We start from the raw sequence: 22,385 nt of genomic DNA on the forward strand, positions 1-22,385 counted from the left end.
TAGAACGTAAATAATGTAAACCAAATTTTATCAAGAAATATGTTATTAAATAAGAGAAGAAAAAAAATAACAATATATAAATATAAGGTTTTTACCACGGTAAAGAAGAATAGAGCCATCAGGAAATCCAACAGCCATGAAAGAGAGGCTATCTGTGATTGCTATACATGAAGGATGAAAATCTGCTTTGTATGGAATTGATGCCCGGCTTATTCTTAAACATACTGGAATGCCATTTTTATCAAATTTTTCAATATGCCACACTTTCAAAACTGGATTAATACCACTCTCATCTTCCTATAAAAATAATTAAGACAAAATCGTGTGTGAGGAAAAAATTCTTGTCTTAAAAGAATAAATTAAAATTAAAACCATATTTAAAACAATAATTAGTTCCAATGATATAATTATTATGTATAAACATTATATATTTATAACTATATAGTAATATACATACTATTGTAAAATGTACTAATGTATTTTTGCACATCCAGAAGAAAGGGGAATAACTGAGAAAATGCAGTTATTAGGAAACACTATTTAATGTTTTACACTGTCTTAACCAATATTGTTTAAGACAGTGCACAATATTAATAATATTTCGTCTGTTTCAAAAGTTATAAATTTTATTGCTGAAACTTATAAGGGGAGGCTATGCCAGTGAGATCATAAATGATGAAACTAGATCGATTTGAAAATGTTTTTTCTTTCATATAAAAGCTAAAAAAAAAAAATCATACATTCAGCTTCCAACAGATGTAATTATGTTAGATTTTAATAACATTGTGAGGAGTTATGAATTTATTTTGTGAACAAGATACATCGGTAGAAAAAAGTAAGCACCAAAAATCAATTTTAAAATTTTTAATTCATATTTAAGTGTTTCAAAAGATACTAAGAATGAATTTGACTTGATTTTTCCTTTAAAATTTTTTTTATGTCTAATTTGCAAGAAGCAACTTTCGGTTTTTGTAATTTTTTATGCACTTGAGCTGATTTAATACAATCAACAATCTTTTGTTCTTATATTACACAAAAAACAAATTGAATGGTGTATAAAAACCATTAAATACATGTAGAACAAAGGCGGCATATGAAAACATAAACATTTTTTTAAATTATGTTTTTTTTTCTTGACTCTTAGAGCAATTTATCGATCTAGTATCATCAAAATCTGTGATTCCACCTGGGTAGTCTCCCCTTGTTAATGATTCTGTTTTAACACTCTCTCCAGTTTTTTCAGCCACATGAAACCAAATTTAAATTTTTTTAGTTCTGCCTACATCACTCATTGAACGACGAAAAATCTATCACTATGACTATTATATTTTGTTAGTGTTTTATTAAACTGAACCAAAGCCACAAAATCAGAATTCGATCACATTAATATAGACCATAACATTCACCTAACTGGTTGTGGTTGAAATGAAAAGAATCATCATTATTAATCGAATTTTAAGATCTTTTATTTTTTTAACTTCAGGATGTATTAAAAATGAGGGAACAGTCATCTTTTCCCAGCTGATCAATGATTTAATTTCTTGCAATAGCCTTCCAATAACAATAGGACAACTTTTGCTTTTATCAGCTATTTTATTACTCTTGTTTTATATCAGCTATTTTTTAAATTTATTTTTTTAAATGTATTATACATTATTGGTGAAAAAATCATGACGTTGAGAGATCATAAACATGAGAAAATCTTTCAATAGAAAAAAACAAAAAAACAATTTTATTGAATATTCTCATTATAAAAACTATTAATAATAAATATTACAACAATATATAAATAAGGTATCATAATAAATAATAACAAAAATAATTAATATAGGACCTCGAATGGCCAAACTCTAAACAACTTATCAGGAATTGATATGTGTTGCTAACTTCAATTGATATATATACCAATGTCATGATGAAAAAAATATTTTTTTCCCAAAAGAAAACTGTCAAGTCAACTTTAGATAAATAGATGATCTATTAACAATCTAGTAGCTTATATAAGAGACAATCCAAAAATAAAGAAATGACAGAATAGACGGCGTGAATAGGCTAGTTTATGCAAGCAAGACATTAAAATATATCAAAACCATTCTAAAACTAATATCATTTGATATGTTTGGGGGTATCGAGAGGGGTCAGAAATATTATAGAGTATTAATAATAAGATATATAATAGGCATGATGAAATGCTATAATACATGACATACCCCAATCGTAACTAAATACGGCGACAGCTTACATTGTTCAGCCAATGAAATGTTCAGTTCATAGGCACGGAATGTTTTTATATCAAAATTTTTAGAGATCAGGTGAACATTACCAGATGAATCTCCAATAACAAGAAATCCATAGCCATGGGTAGTTGTAGTCACATTAGCTTCCTAAGAAAACAGAATAGGAGGGAACAGTGTTATAAATAATTTGAAAATATCAGGACTTGGGCCATTTCTAAAAAAAAAAATTATTTTTTATTGGTAATAATATTGCTAGTTTACAGCTGTCACTTCAAAATGGCCATGGGCGAGTACTCACTTTCTTAAGTGAGAATGTAGTTTACCATTGTTGTTAGTTATAACTCAATATAAAATCTGATGTGAAGTGATTCATATTATGTCCAGCCTCAACTGAAAACTACTGAGTTTTTGTTTATCCCTTTTAAGCAAGCAAAAATTTACAATTGTGATACAGTTAACAGTAATAATAACTGTGTAAGATATAACCCTTAATCATTGAACATGACATATAAATGAGTGCACACCCACCCCTTGTGTGAAGCGACATTAATGTACCGTAACTATAATAATAATTAGAGCGAAAATTAACAAAAATATAAAACTCATTAATTAGTCAAATTATCAAATATTAAAATTAAGAATTAGCTTGTATGATAAAACAAATTTATGCAGTAGTTGTGTTATGTAAGCATTAGAATACTAATAAGTTTATAAATAATTAGAGTACTTTTGTTTAATAGTATTTCGAATTTCTTTCCCCATCACAAACTTAACTTGAAAAAAAGATAACTGAATAATTAAACTAGAAAATTTCAAAATTAATATTCAATATTAATAATTTATAAAGAAAATGTCTTACTCCTACTGCTTCGGAAACTCTTCCAGAATCAGCATTGTCATTTAAATCAAAGAAATTCAACCGCCGACGCTGTTAGAAAAAAAAAAAAGAATTAGATTTAACCCATGAATGACTATTTCAGAATATAGTTGAAATTACCTCCAAAAACGCCATTTGAAAAATGAAATATTATTTTTATAAAATGAATTAAACACAAATAATGAACAAATCATGCAGCTGAATAAACCAATGAATAGGCTGAAAACAATTTTTTTTTTAAATTAATCTTCCAACTTTGAAAAGAATTTGGCAAGTTAACTTCGGTCCGTAATCGTCAGGTTATAAATATTACTACTGTTAAGTATAGAGAATGAAAAGAATCAAGAACGAGTTGTTCAAATAGTCGTTTCTGCTACTTTTCTTATTTTATTGCGTTAATTGTTAAATTTCCTGATCCACGTTTAAATTTTTCTTTTAGACAGATTTGATAAATTCAAATTTGAAAACAGCGCAATGGCTACGTCTTACACTTCAATTGATAACGAATTGATCTAACCCAAGTTCATAGCTCTGAGACAGTAACATGGTTATAAGTAGTATCCGGGTCGCCTGATAGTAAGGGTTATAGTTAGTTTTATTGTGATTCATGCTTGTTTATTAGATAGTCTTCACCATGATCTTACTCGAGATCAATAATAGAATTGTAGAAGACACTCTTACGGTCAAGTTTAAGAATGCATTAGCGGGGTGAGTTAAAAAACCAATGCCGGTTTATGTAATCATATTTCCAATTAGTTTTTTATTTTTGTAAATTTTTTTAATCAGTGATAATAATACTTGAAATCTCTTGTTTATATTTACAATTACAAATAAACTTAATTTACTTATTTAATGTGTAGGCACAAACAGGACTCAATAGACATAACTATAGCTGACTTTGATGGGGTTTTATTCCACATATCAAATGTTGGTGGCGAGAAATCTAAGATCTTGGTAAGTTTGTTTAAAAAGAAACACTTTATTTTATAGAGATTGGTCTTGGTATATTTAAATTATATGAATAAACGACATAACTTTCTTCACTCCTAGGTTAGTATCTCTTTGAAGTTTTACAAGCAGCTGCAAGAACATGGAGCTGATGAGTTGTTAAAAAGGGAATATGGTCCGTTATTAGTTGAGCCGGAAACAGGTAATTATTTTAGTTTTGATATGCTATGCTTAACTGTTCGTTCCTTTAAATTTCAAATTCCAATTTCGTTTTCAGGTTATAATGTATCGCTCCGTCTAGATCTTGATAATGTACCTTCAGACTGGGAAAATGTCGTTAAAAAGATAGGATTGTTGAAAAGAAATTGTTTCGCTTCAGTATTTGAAAAGTATTTTGATTTTCAAGAAAAAGGTGATTTCAATGAAGGTCTTAAGAGAGCTGTTATAAATTACAGGAACGAAGAAACAATGTATGTTTTTAAAAGAATTTTTATTCTTATATTTTGAAAGGTGTGGTATTATGGGGAGGGGATGAAATGAGTCATTGTTATCTTCTTATCTTTAGTTGACATAGATGTGTATATAGTTTTTTTTTCTATGGACAAATGACTAACTTCATTTAGGTCTTGATATTACAGTGTTTAGTACCTCAACCTTTTATAAATTATGAACGTTTTTTGATGTGTTTAATGGTATATTATGAGCACTTAAATATCTACTCTTGAATAGTTATTTTATATTATGATACTTGATAACAGATAAATGCTTTTTTAAATTATGTCAAGGGACCTTAGCATTTAGAATAGGTAATTCTTCATATATTGCTTTGTTATTGGAAGAAGATAGTTGACCGTATGACGTAGATTGTAGGAAGATAGTCTGGGTGACGGTCAATAAAGGTATCAAATTAGTAAAAGAAAACTATTCATTGTAAACCTGGTTTACTTGGTAAATGATTTATTGTAAACTTGGTGTACAATAGATAGTTTTCTTTCACTATTTTGATACCTTTATTGACCACTACCCAGACTATCCTCCTACAATTGCTTTGTTATGGTAAAATATCTATTATTAAAAAATTAATTAATGGTGTTAGAGATCTCAGCACTATTTTTTTCCTTTTACCATAAATTCGTTAATGATAATTATTATTAATTGATACAAGCAATAAAATTAATTAGTAAAATGGTTCTTGGGGTGCTAGATGGAGAATAATATTCATTATACTAATTAATATTAATAATTTTGCTACTTCTGGTGTGGCAAGGTTTTGTGTAATTCTTGTACTTTAGATGACACAGGAAATGAGATATATCTGATTTCCTGTATGTTATTAAGTATTGCAAGATCTTATGGAGTGAGTGAATATGTTTAACCAGTGTCTAATATATTTTATAGAATAATGCTGTTATGATAATTAGAGAGAGAATAAAACAGTTTTTAAGTTTATAGAACATTAACAAAGTTTTTTTATTCCTCTGTAACATGATGAGTAGAATTTATACATTTGATTTAACTTTTTATTTTTAGAGCCATTTAAATAAATGTGTACCAATTTCTTTATTAATTTAAACATTATTTATATATTACTTTGGATTAATTTTCTCTGACGAACATTTCATACAGAATAATCTCTATTGATATTGTCATGGAGTCAAAATTTTCATTTAAGTCACTATTATGTATGAGTTATCACATACAAATTGTTGGAATTTTGCTATAAATTTATTTTGAGTATGTTCGTTAATCGTTAGGTTAAGTCATGGATGGATTTGGCTAAATATTTCTTGGATATACCATACAGCTTTTTGTTCTTATTTAGGTATGTAGAAGCCAAATCGGATAGAGTGACTGTTGTTTTTAGTACAATATTCAAGGATGAAGATGATGTAGTCATAGGAAAAGTGTTTATGCAGGAATTTAAAGAAGGAAGGCGTGCAAGTCATACAGCTCCGCAAGTTCTGTTTAGTCATAAAGAACCACCATTGGAACTTTATAATACAGATGCAGTAGTTGGGGATAATATTGGATATGTTACATTTGGTAAGCATCATTTAAAATTAATTATACAATAATTATTGTTCAAAAACTATTTTTTCACCATATAGCCATTAAACTTTTTTTTTAGCTTATGGTGACTGCTAATATTTGTAACTGTTCACTGTATGTTGCTTATTTCCATACCTCAGCTAATTTGTTATTATTTTAAAAATCTCAACTAGCTAGTGAAGTAAATAACAAATTATAATGAAAATGATGATGAGAGATAGTTAACCATGGATAAATTATATGAGAGATGATTGTGTAATGCAGTCAAAATTTGATACAAATAAGTTGGGATAACTTTATTTTAATAGTGCCGACGTTTTGGCTAGAATTTCTAGCCTTCATCAGGGCTAAGAACAAAAACAAGATAACAAAATATAAACAGAATGACATAAAGTAATTAATTGTACAGAATGAAATTAATAAAATTAAAGTGATAAAAGAAGTGGAAAATAAAATGAATATATAGGTAATTGAATAAGTAACTAAAAATAACATAATTAAGGCAATTAAATAAAAAATCGAAGTTATGTAATGCAAAGGATTATGAATATTTTAGTTTATTAATAATTTAAAAATTAAAATTATGGAAATGAAAATGATAAAATTGAGAGAAAGAAAATATATGTAACAAATGAAATATGTAACCATAATATTAGATAAAGAAACAAAATATGAAGTTAAACTAGACAAAAGAAGTGAATAGAAAACATAACAATAATAATATATGGTGAACATAACTAATAACATGGGTAAGGAAAATTAAGAAAATAATAGAGAAGGAGGGAGAGGGGTAAAAGAAAGATAGGAAAGAAAAAGAGAATAAAACATAAAAGGCACCTGCTCGAAGTAAATCTGACAGTCAAGTAACCTCTGCATCATGAACAGCCAGGCTTAGAATTAAAATATATGTTACGAAGATAATGAGGTATTTTTGGAGGAGACATTACAAGTAGGTAAAAAATAAGTAGAAAATATTTAAAGGAGGAAAGCGTGTGAGAGGTTGACGATTAATGTTTTAGAAAATGTTAAAAAAATACGTTACAAGGATGACAAAGTTACCAAAAGATGAAAATGTGTTATAAGCATATAGATATTTAAAACCGTTAAAAAAAAGGAAATGTGTTAGAAAGTAACGACAAATGTTTTAGAAAAAGTGAAACAATACGTTACAAAGTAGGTGAAGAAAAGAAAAAAATTACATTTTTTTTTTTATAATGACAATTTTTTGATATTCCTTTCACAACCGAAAAAAATGTAATTTTTTTCTTTTATAATGACAATTTTTTGATATTCCTTTCACAACCATGCTGTGTACATAAAGTAGAATTTCATATTAATTATAAATTTGATTGTGTTTAGGTTACAGTTATCACTTAATTGGAATTTTCTGAGTGTCTAATTTTATAACCAGTTAGTTATTGCATCAATAGCCATAATAATTTATGTATTGTAATGTTTCAGATATAATTTCTTCCATAGGAATTATTGATTGTTCCTTCTTTTTATAATTAAATAATGTTTTTTCTGTTAATTAATTTTATTCTATTTCCTTTTTTCATTTATTTATTTTTTTTTTTTTTTTAGTATTATTTCCTAGACATACAAACAGAGAAGCAAGAGACAACACTATTAACCTCATTCATATGTTCCGAGATTATTTGCACTACCATATTAAGTGTTCTAAAGCCTATATACATTCCAGAATGAGAGCTAAAACATCCGACTTCTTGAAGGTCCTTAATAGGGCCCGACCTGAACCAAAGAACGTTGAAAAGAAAACAATTACGTAAGTCTGATTTCATGCTTTTATTTTAATATTTATGTATTCAATTAACCTATTCAGTGCATGAAATTTTAACGTGTTAAGTTTGCATCTCCCAAAAGGAGTTTGGAATAAGAGTTTCATTATATGTCAAACTTAAATGATTAACCTGCTTTATGGAAATAACTCAGAACTTAAATTAAAATAAAAATAAAATACGTTAAATTTAAAGGCAAGATTACTTCATCAATTTTAATTTTTAAACAATATGTTCTAGGTTTTGGCTTACATGACATCTTCACAAACAAAAATTTCATTTGCATATTTTAGGATAGACTCATAGATTCAAATTCTAAATTAAAATGTACTAATGAAATTTTTGTTTGTGAAGATCGCATGCTAGCCAAATTTAGAACATATTGTTTATAATTAAAATTGGTGAAGTAATATTATCTTTAAATTTAGCTAATTTACATTCACCTAAAATAAATTCCAGATATAAAATGTGAATTATATTCTATTTTCTCTGAATCATATTGTATTTTAAATAATAAATATAGTTATAATCAATGTATTTTATGCTTCTTGAAGGTGAAAATCACCATAGCCCATATGCATTTTTTTTAACAACTTGCGAGCAAACAGAATGGAAAATAAAAAAAATCTAAAAAAAAAGTATTCAATTTCCTGTATGACTTTGTCATAAGTTTAGTATCCTTGGCCATCTGGCTCAAATGCCTTTCATATAAATTTAAATTATAATGTGAAATTGAATTATCAGAGGATTTCATTTTTAATATTTTTTTCAGTTTTCGACTTCAAAAACAATAACATTTTTTGTAGTTTTTGGTAATTTATGTCTTCATGATACATCAGTTTGAATAAATCGCTCAGATAAAATTGGATTTTCCTTCATCGACAATAAATATCCCTTTCTCCTGGAAATTCCAAGGTTGTGTACTGCAGAAGGCACAAAAGAGATTACTTCTCTATCATAACTTCATTCACAACTATGATTTACAAAGTTTTATTTCGAAATTATCAAAAATCTAGAGATAAAAAAGGGGGATGTCATCAAGTCATGAACTCCTCATATATTTTCATGAATTTCAATATATGTTACTTTTCATTATTCTTTAATAATAAAAAAAAAATAGGCTCTCATTATTGAAATATAAATTTCAGTTACAGTATTTTCTTGTTATCATATATTTTCTTCTCGACATGATATGTAGAGATGAAGAAAATACAGGCTCCTTGGACTGAAAGGTGACCTGTCTTAAACAAGTTTATAATTTTTAATTATATAAATAAAACATGATAAACAACAAATAGAAAAATCAATCATGTTTGAAAAAACAAACTCATACTGCATTTATTTACAGTTTTTACATATTAAGAGATTCAAATGTTGCTGCAGCACTGAAAGGATTTATCATGTACTATATATTAACTGCTTCTAAACTTCTATTATATTTCATTTTTCAGAGGTAGAACATTTATCCGGAAAGAAAGAATTGATTGATGGAGTGCAACAATCACACATTTCATGACTATAGTAGGCTGTTCCTGGTCTACAGGTGAAAAGACATTTAGATTTTTAAAAAATAGTATTTTGAATGTTCATTTTGTGATGTCATAAGTAACAAGTGATTGTTATAACAGAATTACAATTTCTTTACCTTTTATGTACAGTTAAAATTCTTGCTACTTATTATCATCTTCAGTAATGCCTTAAAGGCAAATTTATATTATTTAGGCAGTGATTCATTGATTGAGTCATAACCTCGATCGTTTACTTGATTATTTCGGATATTACAGAATTCATTGGCCCCTCTTTCTCAGTTTTGCCTGTGCAACCTATGTTATTAAGGATGGACTGTAACTGATATTCTGGCAGTGTAATATAAGGTATGAGTGATAACCATGACTACCACAGCAAAGGACATTAAATGTATAAATCTTCGGATTTACCTTAATCTGTTCAGCACTTCTTTGTCTGTTTAATATGAATGGGTCTAAAGATTAGTTGATCACATTTAAACTTTTTGTTGATTCAGTTATCACTACATTGATTTAAATCAGTGGAATATATATAGATAACTTTAATCTGGTTTCTTTGTGCATAAAAGGTGAAACAATTGAAGTAAATGTAAACCAAAAACTTACTTAATAGCCTTGATCGATATATATGTTGTATGATATATACAGTTACTGAATGGTATATATTAACTTACCTATGATGAACGATATTCATGAACTTACTTAGCCTTGATTGATATATGTTAATATTGTTAAATCGCTCAATAAAATTTGTAAATCATTTATGTTAATATAAATATATTTATGTGTCATATATAAATTATTAAAAGCTAATGTACCTATTTTGGTAAATTGTACATAGTAAAGATTTATTGGTTTAATTAAATAAAGCATATTATTTTTATTGATTATTATAATTTTTTTTAATCATTTCTAAACAGAGGCTGGATTTTTATGCAATAAAAACCTTAAAATATTCAGACCAACTGTATTAAAATAAATATTTGATTATTAATTATATAATCTTTATGTCCATGTATTTTTTTGTTTTTTCACCATAGGAATTAATTCTTAAATAAAATAATTCTATAGGATATAATAAATTAACCTTTAATTTACTTAATAAAATAACTTAATAGCCATTTAATAAAAATGTGCAGAATGAAAACGGTGCACCTATTTGGCTATTGGTTAATTGCACCTAAATGGACGTGGGCAATTATTTCAACCATTAGTTTAAAAAAAACAACAGGCTATCTAAATAAGCAATTGCATACTAATCCATTCTCTGTTAATAGATTTATTTCTATCTTATGCTTACCAACCATTTTATTATTAATTTATTGAATGTATACATTATTGTTCATTTTTATATTTGATTAACTGTTAGAAAATCGTACATATTAATTAATAATACTAAAAAAAAAAAAAATGTATTGGAAAATACTTTAAAAACAGAAGCAGGAAGATGAAAAATGAAATGTCTTCTATACGATTTATGTAATAAAGTATTTCTTAGAATAGTTAAATTATAATTACAAATGAAACAGTTAGCCTTATTAACTGAATCATTACTGAATATGAAATATTTCATGTTGCTTCCAATATGAAATAAAAATTACTGTTTTTAAAAAACATGTATTTATAAACTTAATTACTTGATTTAGAGTTCAATATTTTAAAATTTTGAGTCATACCTTAAATTACCTGATATTTATAGAAGATGCTATTATAATTAGGTCATAATGGTTCATGTGAAACTGCACATAATACTTTGTAATGACTGTCTTAAATTGATTTATTTGCATGATGCAATATCAAATCAATAAATTGTTTTCATTTAATAGTTTATGTAAATGATTTTTAATGATAGAATTAATATCATCCTTGTGTATTACTGGAGAGATAGAAACAGACTCAAAGTTATTGTATTAATAACCATTTTTTGGTTTTTATATCTTACAAGTTAATTTTTATTTTGTATTTTCATTTTAAGAGTTATGTAATTTGTATATAATTAACTTTAATAGAGTATAACCATTTGAAGCTTATGGTAATAATTATTTTGTAAAAAGGTATAAGAGTATTGTTAATTTAATTGCAAAGGAAAAAAAAAATGTTTTTAATGGAAGCAAATTAATTTAAGTTGAAATAACTCTTCTTTTTTTTTTAAATCTAACACAAGTTGTTAAAAATATTAAATAAAATGTTTTTAAGTTTTGAGGTTTTATTCATTTATTAACAGAATATGATTTAATGAGAAAAAACCTTATCATCCTCTAAAGTTGTAGTCCTTTATTTTAGTGTTGGAAACTTAATGGTAGAAACAGGAAAATGGTGGAAACCCTACATTATCATTTAATACAAATAAAGTGACCTATCTTTTCAGTAAAAGCTAAGAAAGGCACGGGCATCTATACATTATATATTCAAATTTTGAAGAAAATGTGAGATAATTAGGTTCAAAATTGTGCTGAATTGACGTGGAGTAACCCATTTCTAAATTATTTCATGGAGACCCAGTTGGAAATCACTACTCTCATTTATTTTACATTTATTATTCATTTTTTAATGGTAATATTAATTCAATGAATCACATTAATGACAAAGATGTATTTCTCCTTAAATGTAAAAAAATAACTTATCTGTCTACCCTTACATTAGTAAAATTCTAAATTGGAGTATATGTAACCATGCTGATTATTGAAATAAAAAATATATATATTGTTTTTATAAATTTTATTCAATAATTTAACATGATATAGAACAGATTTTTTATGATTACTATAACGTATAAAATACAATAACAAATTTGAAGAATTTACTTTTTGTAATTTATGAAATGTTTTATCAATGTTAAAATTCATGATTTGTAACTACAATTTTGCTTAAGTCCTTCATTGAGGACCTATACAGTCCCAGAGGTGAAATGTCAAGAATCAATTCTCTGGGCCACTACAAAATAAATATTGATAGAACCAGGTGGGAATCAAACCCACAACCTTCTTAACTAAGTGCTCTGAAGCCCCCAGCCAGCTCTGCTGTCAGGTCCTCTTACTTTTATATTTACATAATATACAATATGTACAAAAACAAACCTTTAAACAATTTTCTTCAAATAAGGTTCCTGGAAGAAAAAAAAAATGTTAGTTTTATGAGTTATAGCTTAAATGTAGATATACAAAGAACTTTCTGGCAAAGTTAAGGAGGAAAACCAATTTCCCTTCTCCATAACTTTAAACAGTTTTAACATTATTACAATTATTAAATGGCTAATAAGATGTTTACTTATAATTTAGTGATATTTGAAATTAAATTATTTAATTTAGAGATTTATCAACAGACAAACACAGCTGTCTGGATATTTAATGAGAAAAACAGGTTGTTTGTCCTAAAATTAATTGATAAAATGTGACGGCTGAAACGGAGAATTTCGGTTGTTGGGATGGATAATCATGAATCATAAATATATAATGAATGAAAAGGGTCATATAATCAATTTTTGTAAATTTAATATTGTTTGGTGATCATAAATCAAAATTATGAGTTGGAATTCTTAATTGCAATACTTCCAAAATACATGTAAATACCAAAGTAAGCATTGTTTAAGAAAGTAAACAGGTAAGTATTTCAATTAAGAATAAATTTAGAAGTATTAAACAAATTAATTTTATCTTAAGTTAAATTATCTTTTTAAAATAATTTAATAATTACTTTAATAAAAGAATGTCCCTTATTTGATTGGATACAGAATGCCCCCAGAAGTTACCATTTAAGCCACTTTTTAAGGTTTCTACCATTTCTTCGTCCCAATCCTTTACCCAGTACAATAGCTGGGCAACTTTCAATTGTCCCTCTTCACCAGATGAGCCATCAATTTTCAAAAGAGCTAAATTATCTGAAAAAAAATAATAATTGTTATAGATATGAGACATTAAAATCTTTTAGTAATTAATTGTATATACATTACAAAATGGAATGAAATTTCTCATTAAGTTAAGTATCATTAAACTTTGGGTATTGAAGATTAAAATAGGGACAAAAAAAAAAAAAAACTGACTTACGGTATTTTAAATTGAGTATATGATTTAAGTATACTTTTTTTAAAATAAAAAATATAATAATACATAAATAAAATAAATGCACCAATGATACGTACAATTAAGTTAAAAATAAATAGATAGTAAAAGAGTGAACAGAAAAATAATATAAATAAATATTTCCAAGTTATCAAGGCACTACATTCTATAACTTCTCTATTATTCGTTAAAATAACAAATTGTAAACATCTGATATCTATTCAAATATTTATTTTTTCTTCCCTACATACAAATTTAAATTTATTAAAGTCAAAATATTCAAATGTATGCATTTACCCCCAAAGGAATATAATAAAAATGGGCTGAATGTCATATATTTGGACTAATAGTCCAATTTTTTTTTTTTAAATCAGGGAAACTAAATATTGAATAGGAATATGGTCTGGGTGCGGTCAAAAAAACTCAAATTGTAGAATTATACTATTTGAGTTTTTTTGACCGCACTCAGACCATATTCCTTTCATCTTTACACACGGTCAATCAATAATCTTCCAGTAAATATTGAATAGTTTTAAGTTTTGACCACTTACCTGAAAATGTGTATTAGTATAAAATCCAATCTTTGGTAAGAAGACATATTCATGACAAGTTATTTAAAATTTATAAGCTTAAAACTAAACATAACATAGAAGATATTTAGGATTGAAGAGAGAATGATCCCATTATGGACATTCAATCTAGTATTACTATCTCAATTTTCAATTAATTAATTAATTACCTAATATGACTTCAATCAGGCCATCTAAAGATGTTGAAAAAGTGGAGAAATTTCGCCTAGCAATATCATATATCATATCCAAAACTTTTGATGAAATTGATGGTTTTGTAAGTTTTGCTGGTAAGGAATCCAACCATGAGATAAAATTAACATCACTGAAAAAAAAAGAATTGTAAAAATCTTACCTAAACATTAAAAGTTAGACAGATTTATTTTATGAGTAAAATAAAATATATATAAACAATCAAATGGATATTTAATATTATTTTTATATAATCAAAAAGAAAATAGCATGCTACTATGAAAACAATTAAATTTAGGATGCACATGTAAAATAAATTTAACAGTTACTAAGATATGGTAAGATTGAAAAGCCCAAATCCTGGAGCTAACGACTTCTGTTTTGTAGTAAAGGCCTTTGGTCATCCAAAGTAGCTTAAAGAGGAAAAGATTTTCCTGCAGCTATCCATCTTATCTAGAATAAAATAAACAAAAGTGGAAGCAATTTTTACTTCATGATACAGTACGTAAAATTTTGCTTGGGCAATGCATAAGGTCCCACTTTCTACTTTGTATGAAACTGCTCTCTACAAAAAGCTGGACTCTGGTGGGGAGACGGGAGGAGAGTGCTGTAATGGCAGAAGTTCCTAGATCTGTTTGATAAGGAGCGCTTGTCACTTACCAACTTAGATTCCACTTAACATAAATCTCTATGAACCATAAACAAAATAAGTAAGGAATTCAACAAACACAAGGTAGCAAATATTGAATGATTTTCTAAAAGAAACAATTTTATGAGATAGGGGAAGATTGCTGATTGACCGTGTGTATCAATAAATGGAATATGGTACAGGTGCGGTCAAATAAAACTCAAATAGTAAATGGGTGTACTATTTTTATTTTTATTTGAGCCTTAGCTATAAAAATAGTACACCCATTTGATATTTGAGTTTTATTTGACTGCACCCGGACCATATTCCATTTATCTATGAGATAGGTTATACAACTTGGTAGCCTTTCGTACCTACAGCTTGCACAGAGAATAATGTTTAAAAGTAGTTATCTGAAAACAGAATAGAACCAACTGCAGATATGAAAGTGATTGTGGATGTTAGAAGATGACATATCAAAATGAATAGTTCAGTAGCCGAGGGTCCTCCATTGTTATCAATAAGCCCAATCTAGTAGGTTTACAACCAACCTCCATCCTATCAATGTAAACTTGCCTACAATCTAGTATAAATACTACAACAGTAGTAGTTCACTTTAGGTTTTTTTAATATGTAAAACTAAAAGAGGACTTTTTATATATTTTTTCCTTATTATATTTTCTTAATTTATTCTTTGAGTGAGGGCTATAGCAGCCACATCTGCCTAAGACTGGTTAGGCATTCATTAATGGGAAAAGATAAGGACAAAGAAAGAAGCATGCAATATCACAATCATAGGAACTAGAACAAATAATTTTCTAGTGATTTGGAAATTATGGTGATCCCAAGACAAGTGTAGATCAAAACTGATTTTTTGGTTTTTAACATTATTGAGAAAAAGTAAAGGACAATTAATGAAGAACAAGAAGAGAATAATTAATGAAGGGTTTGGAACGAGAATGGTCTTAGTTTCCTCTAAATACAATTTACTTTCCAATGCATATAAGTTATAGTAGTCATATATTTAGTGCCACAGTAAAACAAGTTTTGTATTCCTTTCAAAAGAAAAGACAAGAAAATATAAATTTTTAAAAATCTGCTGCAGAATGCACATCACACAACTTTCTAACCACTCTACATATGTCCTAAAGTTATGAGTAGATTGATGCGCTCCTGTTGAAGTTATTGCTATTTTTGTGATAATTGAAAAAAAATCTAAAGACAGGGAAGGAATTATTTTTATTTTTCTGATATTATAATAATTTATATTTTAGGGTCACTCAAAGTGGGAATATCAAATATCAATTTTTTTCTTGTCAAGAATACAACAGTTTGACAAAAGATAACGAAGCCATTATGCAACTAGGAAAGATCAGGCAGTCTCAGCTTTTTCTATTCAAATTAGATGTCTGTATCCCTTCTTCTCCTTTATTTATTTATAAAATTCTTTAATATTTTGTATTTATCCAATGTTCATCATTGCTAACAATTGGAAATGTTTATATTTTTCAAATAAACAAAATTAAAGGTACTTCAGAGATAGATTTTTAAAAATTCTTTTTTATAAATAAAAAAAAAAAAATCTCTGTCATACTATTTCCATGAAAATAAGACCTAGCAGATACTAAAGACCATTTAATTCTACATTGTCATCCCAAGCTTAATTAAAATGGCTTTTCATTATGGATCATTTGAGCTGTTTTAAAGAAAATTGTAAAAATATGAAAAATCGATTCTATAAATGGCACTTCCACTCGGTCTCATCAAAAATGTTAATGTCACATCCCAGGAATATGCCTGTCTTAAATATTTAATTTCATTTTTGTATGATCTTTAGTTTTTGAGTGAGCCTGAAAAATCAAGTACAAAATATGTCTACATTCCCTTATTCTCCACCTAAATAATGTGAAAAAAGATAGATTATGGGCAAATTATTTTCATTGAAATATTTGTAACCGCTGTTACAATAAAATTTATGAATCCATGGTATAAAAGAACTTTTCTAGGAAATATTTACGAGTTTGATTTATAAAAAAATGATTTTAATTTAGCTTTTATTTAACTCACTTGTGTAGATGTGATAAATTTGTATCCACTGCAATATTATATAGTGCTTTAAATGCAAGCGATGACAAATGATTATTTTTACTATTGCTTAGTGCTTGTAAAGCAGCCAAAAAATCTTGACTGTTATCAGTAGAACTATGGCAGATTTCATAGAAACATGAGATCAGATGAGAAGATTCATCAACAGAAAATGTTTCAGACATTCTCAGGCAACCTTAAAAAAAAAAAAATAATAAATACATGAATTAGAAAAATTGAGATAATTTGGTCATATTTTAATTCAGTCTAAATTAACAACGAATATTTTTTAAACTTTTGAGGACAAATCTAATTTTATTATACTAAAAGTAATTTTTTTAGGATTTTGTATCTGATATATAAAGAGTTTATCGATCATTGGATAGCAAGTTTCATGAAGTCAATCACAAATGAGTAACCAATCATGTAAGAGGTTCACATTAACACTTCAAAATTAAAGGGCTGATATAATTACTGATATAATAAAAATCAAAATTTTTTATGAAAATTCTATTTGAGTTAAGAGATTAAAATGTTTATGTGAAATCAGTTCTTGTTAGAGAAATACCTTTTGGGGATTTTGACTTTTTTCTTCCACTCTGTCATTTTTTCATACGTTTTTCACTAAAGGTAACTTTATAGTCCCTCAGAATTAAGGTTCAGAGTTGAAAATTTATATATAAATTGAGTTGTAAAAGAAGTACTTTTTGTAAGTCTCAACTAATTCGCTTCTCTCTCACTATTTTTTTCCACAATTTTAAGCAGTAATGAAATAATTAAATCAATGATAATCTGTTTTACAAAGAAAAATGAGGTGAAAATAAACCTTAGTGCCAGAGATTAGACACTTTTAGTTTATTGATGATATATGAATGAAACTGATATTTAATGTGATACAAATGGATAAATGGCTGTAAGATGATATTTATGGCAGAAGAAGAAACTATTACTTACTCATTAAAGGATAGATAAACTAAACATGAAAAGCTTTTTATATCAATATTCAAAATAGTTTAAAATACATAATAAGATATAAAATATTGAATTATGAACAAAACAAATTACACACCTTTCAAATAACCTATTGCTGGTTGCCAACATCTGGAGTCAGTTAAGCTTATCAACAACTTTGCAAGTAATATATTTTGTGTCAGGTCTGATGGAAGTTCATTAGATTCAGTATTATTTGATTTTTTCCTTTTCTTCATTTCTTCTTTTGAAATAACTAATGCGTAAGGATACCTGCCCTCAATAAGAGCATTAAGAAATGATTTCCCAAATTTGTTTTTCATCCATTCTTTCTGAAAGATGAATAATAAAAATTAACCATGTGATCCGTAGTCACTATGAATCTGCTACACATGCAAAGCTAACTTACATCCTCATGCCATTGACTGGATGAACTGCATAAATTCCATAAAATATGGATAATGTTTGTTATATTTTTTAAAAGCATTGCAACTTCTAGTGAAATATTGGTGGCTAAAAAAAACAAAACATTAACATGTAAAAATCCAATTGCCATTAAAAAAAAAAAGAAAAAAAAGTGAATGGCTTCCATTTGAAATAAAAATTTATTTAAAAAATATATTAAATTAGCTGATTTGGCTGTCAACCTGTTTGCTACAAACCAGGTAGTTCATTCCAAACCCAGCTTTTTTAAACTAATAAAAATATTGTGATGTTCTTTTTTTTTTTTTTCATTTAAGTTATTTATATTATGGATATACCCTATTAAAAGGTTACTATGATAACATTAAAAATAATAAATGGAAATTACTACAAGTTTTTAAAACTTCTATATTAATATATGAATGATAAAATAAAATTTCAAATTAGTGATTTAGATTTATTATTAAATTATTCTAGATATACTTGAATATAGGAAAAAACAATTATTATGTATATGAACAAAAATAACTGAAAATTTAAGAGATATAATATAAACATTAAATAAAATTTTCTTGTCATAAAATACTTGGTTGTTGTATCATGATTAAAGTTCACTTCTGGTTGAGATGACTTCTTTCGAATAATTCTTCATTATTATGTTCTGCTTTATAAATGCACTTGTAATGACTTTAAATATTTTTTGTTTGAACATCATTAGATTTATTTGATCATGATCATAGTTAGAATAGTTCATAGTTTGATTATTGTTGTCTATATTATCATATTGCGTATCTCGTGAATTTTGTAATTCTTCAAAAACAACTTGCACTCATTTTTTATTTGAAATAATTTTCTCTGGTGAGACCGTACACACCTTATTGTTAATTGAAAGTGCACATCAATCGCCATTTGTCCCATTTAGACAACAGTGTTCCATGTTATGTTACATTTCAACATCAACACTTATTTTATTTTTTCAGATTAATAAAAATTACCACACCAAAAAGAAACAAATGGGATGGTAGTAAAATACATTTAAAGAGCATTAAAAAAAATATATATATAATATACAATTTCAAGAAACTTACTAGTATTGCTTCTTACAGTGTTTTTTTCAACAGGCACTAATTCAATGAATGCTTCAAACAATAGGGGTATCAATGCTCCAGCAAAATCCTAAATATGAACAAATATATAAAAAATCTGACAAAGACAGTTTTAACAATTTAATAGGTATACTATATTATAAAAATTAATAATAGCTAACATAATACAAAATTCTAATGATTTTGCCAGAGAATATTTTACTTTATGAAAAATAGATATTACAAACATTCAAATAAAAATATACAGTAATACATTTACTCTTAAAATTTTTGCAAACATGAATTTTTTTGTTATTTACCTAGGCCTCATCCAAACCTACACTCCACAAAATTTATTTCACACAAAATGTTGAAGCATAGACTTGGTTGAGGCATGGATATGTAGCAAGAAGACCTTGCTGATTTTTTTTGACATATTCACTTCATGAGATGATCACTTTTACCTCTGACCCTTCTTTACCAATGGTAAATTTCAATAAATAAATACATTAATTAAAAAAAGATAGTAAAATTTAAAAAAAATCATCAATAAATTAAACAATTATCACAAAAGCACAGTTTAATTATATGAAAAACATATATAAAGAATCACATTCCTTGAACTTACAAACCTTCATACTAAATTCTTCTATTGAATTAGATAGCTGAACAGACGGCTTGAACAATATTCTGTTTTCATTATAATTATAATTTAAATTTTTATCCACTAAACATAAATAATTGTGTGGGTTGTTTTCATCGTAATGAATTATCTTCATTGTTGAATGCTTAATTTCATTGTCTGGAATAGAAAAAAAAAAATTAAAGTTTTACAATTAATTAGGATCTTAAAAACAGTCATTATATTAAGCTTAAATTGAGCTATTTAATTTTTTTTTTACACAGGTGGGAATTGAATCTGAAATGACCTTCTGAATCAAGAATTCAGGGACCCTTGCCCTAATGTGTTCAGCTATCAAACCTTCAGTACTATCTTATAATGTTTTATTTTAAACATAAAACAACAATAAAGAAAGAAATTATATACCTTTAGTAGAGTTCAGAAAGGACTGTAATAATGCAGCAATGCGAGTAAGGACATTTACTCTCCACTTTCCTGTAGTTAACTTTGATTCTAAATTCAATGATAATGTTCTTGGTCCGGAACCTCCAGTTGATAAAAGATCAAGGCAAACTGGAAGGAGCTTGGAAGCAGCATTTGCACAATGTTCTGGATTATGTTTCAATAAAGCATCAAGCAGAAACAATGAATCTTCCCTTATAGCTGTGTCAATGTGTGTTAGGCCACATACCAAGTAAGAACTCAAAAGAGGGAATAAAGGTGCTACCTGACTCGCAGGAACCTATTGTATGTCAAAATTTATAAGTATAACAATATGTAAAACCTTTATTGCATATATGATTAAAAATATATATACCTGTGATAATATAGTTGCTAATAATTTGTTAGCATCTTTCCGAATGATCCTTGATTCATCAAGGGTAAGTTTCGAGATTGATTCAATTAAGTTAGCAAAATTAGATTCAATAAAATTCTTAGAATATTGTGTCAACAACTCTTTTAAACCAGATAACGCATCAATTTTCAAACCAACATTATGATGAGTCAATCTACCAATTAACTCCTAAAATCATATCCAACAATTCAAAATGCATATTTAACATGTAATTAATAAAGTACAACATTACTTACTTGACAGCTTAGATTCTTTTTGTTCAAGATTTCTCCATCTTTGTGCTGATGAACTTGATCTCGAATAATAATTTTTTTTACTTTGAAATTAGTGTCCGTAACATTTTGACCTTTTGGTAGAAGTGTTTTGGTTTCTTTCAACTTTACTTTGGATTTCTCTTGCTTTTTTAAGCTACGATAACCTGTCTTAGCCATGTCAAAGTTAAAAAAGTGAAAATTAAAAGCCAAATAACTTACTAAGCATAACACAGAAAATCAACTAAAATTTAAATGGCTCAGGACCATGCTGTTCAAAATTTGTGTCGTTCGAGAGCGAGTCGATCAACAAGTTCGTAAAATAAGTATAAGGAAAGATATTATAATTGAATATTTAAAAAAAATTGTGTTCATATTTCTTATTAATTAAATTTTTTTGTAATGATCTAATAAAGACCTAATCCTTAAATTCTCCAGAATCCAAGCCTAAAATTTCTTGCTAAAGATTATGTGTACAAAAAACTGTGCTTACCCTTCCTTCATTTTATTGTTTTAATTTTACTATCATGAAAAACCATTATTTCTTTTAAGTAAATTATTTTTATGATTAGAAGTATTACCTTTTTATTTTAATCAATTATATCTGACCCATTTTGATCTATTACATGTTGCCATCTTTCAGGTAAATTTTTAATTCCAGCCTTCCAGATTTTTGTGCAATGAACTCCTCTATGTTTGCTTTGTAGTCCTCGAGCGAATTAAAGTGTTTCCTGTTAAGAAAGTTTTGAAGGGCCCGAAATAAGTGAAAATCTGGTGAAAGTCAAGGTCTGGTGAATAGGGTAGATGGGGAATCACATCCTAGCCAAACTCCAATAATTTCTGCTTAGTCTGCAAAGACACGTGAGGCCGGGCTTATCGTGATGGAAAACTGATTATGATTATGAGATACAAATGATGTAAGACACTCGTATGAGATAACGCTTTAGCATTTTTGCTATATCCCGTGTCATAGAGTGAAGGTTGTCTGAGACCAATGCTTGAAGTTGGGCCTCATCAATAGTTGAAGGACGGCCCAAGCGTTTTGCGACCTCCAAATCAAAATTTCCGGTTCTGAACTGAGCAAACCACTTAAGGACGGTGCTTTCTCCTAAGCCATTATCGCCATACACACTGCAAATGTTGTTAACCATCTGTGCAGTGGATTTTCCATTTTAGAAATAAAAAAATCATTAAATGACGAAAATGAATTT

The 22,385-nt window shown here is 27.3% G+C and overlaps 3 protein-coding genes across 3 annotated transcripts in view; 1 reads left to right on the top strand and 2 right to left on the bottom strand.

Moving 5' to 3' along the window:
- The window catches only part of Vps11 (vacuolar protein sorting 11), a 20,828-nt gene extending 17,434 nt beyond the window's left edge, over window positions 1-3,394 (bottom strand). The window contains exons 1-4 of the mRNA XM_014431244.3: window positions 3,235-3,394; window positions 3,097-3,165; window positions 2,211-2,384; window positions 96-297 (exon numbers count right to left, since the gene is read on the bottom strand). Of these exons, the coding sequence (XP_014286730.1) occupies window positions 96-297; window positions 2,211-2,384; window positions 3,097-3,165; window positions 3,235-3,249 (460 nt within the window). The 5' untranslated portion in view covers window positions 3,250-3,394. The remainder of the gene's footprint in view (window positions 1-95; window positions 298-2,210; window positions 2,385-3,096; window positions 3,166-3,234) is intronic.
- A 145-nt stretch (window positions 3,395-3,539) lies between these two features.
- Arpc2 (Actin-related protein 2/3 complex, subunit 2) lies at window positions 3,540-11,572 on the top strand. The gene is made up of 7 exons (XM_014431245.3): window positions 3,540-3,822; window positions 3,975-4,068; window positions 4,165-4,264; window positions 4,340-4,532; window positions 5,885-6,105; window positions 7,696-7,897; window positions 9,362-11,572. Exons 1-7 carry the CDS (start codon window positions 3,749-3,751, stop codon window positions 9,396-9,398), a joined length of 921 nt encoding a protein of 306 aa, XP_014286731.1. The 5' UTR covers window positions 3,540-3,748; the 3' UTR covers window positions 9,399-11,572.
- Window positions 11,573-12,145: 573 nt separating this feature from the next.
- On the bottom strand, window positions 12,146-21,453 carry LOC106687393 (testis-expressed protein 10). Its single transcript, XM_014431260.3, has 11 exons — window positions 21,160-21,453; window positions 20,885-21,091; window positions 20,494-20,809; window positions 20,078-20,247; window positions 19,449-19,536; window positions 18,347-18,450; window positions 18,038-18,269; window positions 16,951-17,164; window positions 14,234-14,388; window positions 13,130-13,313; window positions 12,146-12,542 (listed from the first exon to the last, which is right to left on the bottom strand). The coding sequence occupies exons 1-11, from the start codon at window positions 21,352-21,354 to the stop codon at window positions 12,530-12,532; spliced, it is 1,878 nt and encodes a 625-aa protein (XP_014286746.1). The 5' UTR covers window positions 21,355-21,453; the 3' UTR covers window positions 12,146-12,529.
- Between the last annotated feature and the right edge of the window lie 932 nt (window positions 21,454-22,385).

The sequence above is a fragment of the Halyomorpha halys genome, unplaced genomic scaffold (genome assembly GCF_000696795.3).
Source record: "Halyomorpha halys isolate HHAL.00 unplaced genomic scaffold, Hhal_1.1 Scaffold954.1, whole genome shotgun sequence".
Lineage (NCBI taxonomy): Eukaryota > Metazoa > Arthropoda > Insecta > Hemiptera > Pentatomidae > Halyomorpha > Halyomorpha halys.

Bases quoted from the DNA above. Each gene is read 5' to 3' on its own strand.
- LOC106687393 (XM_014431260.3), bottom strand. From the start codon at position 21,354: ATGGCTAAGACAGGTTATCGTAGCTTAAAAAAGCAAGAGAAATCCAAA. The intron at 19,537-20,077 runs GTTTGTAAGTTC...GTTCATATTTAG, and splicing joins TAGAAGAATTTAGTATGAAG to GATTTTGCTGGAGCATTGAT. The intron at 13,314-14,233 runs GTAATTAATTAA...ATTTTTTTTCAG, and splicing joins CCTGATTGAAGTCATATTAG to ATAATTTAGCTCTTTTGAAA.
- Arpc2 (XM_014431245.3), top strand. From the start codon at position 3,749: ATGATCTTACTCGAGATCAATAATAGAATTGTAGAAGACACTCTTACG. The intron at 3,823-3,974 runs GTGAGTTAAAAA...TTTAATGTGTAG, and splicing joins TTTAAGAATGCATTAGCGGG to GCACAAACAGGACTCAATAG. The intron at 4,069-4,164 runs GTAAGTTTGTTT...CTTCACTCCTAG, and splicing joins GCGAGAAATCTAAGATCTTG to GTTAGTATCTCTTTGAAGTT.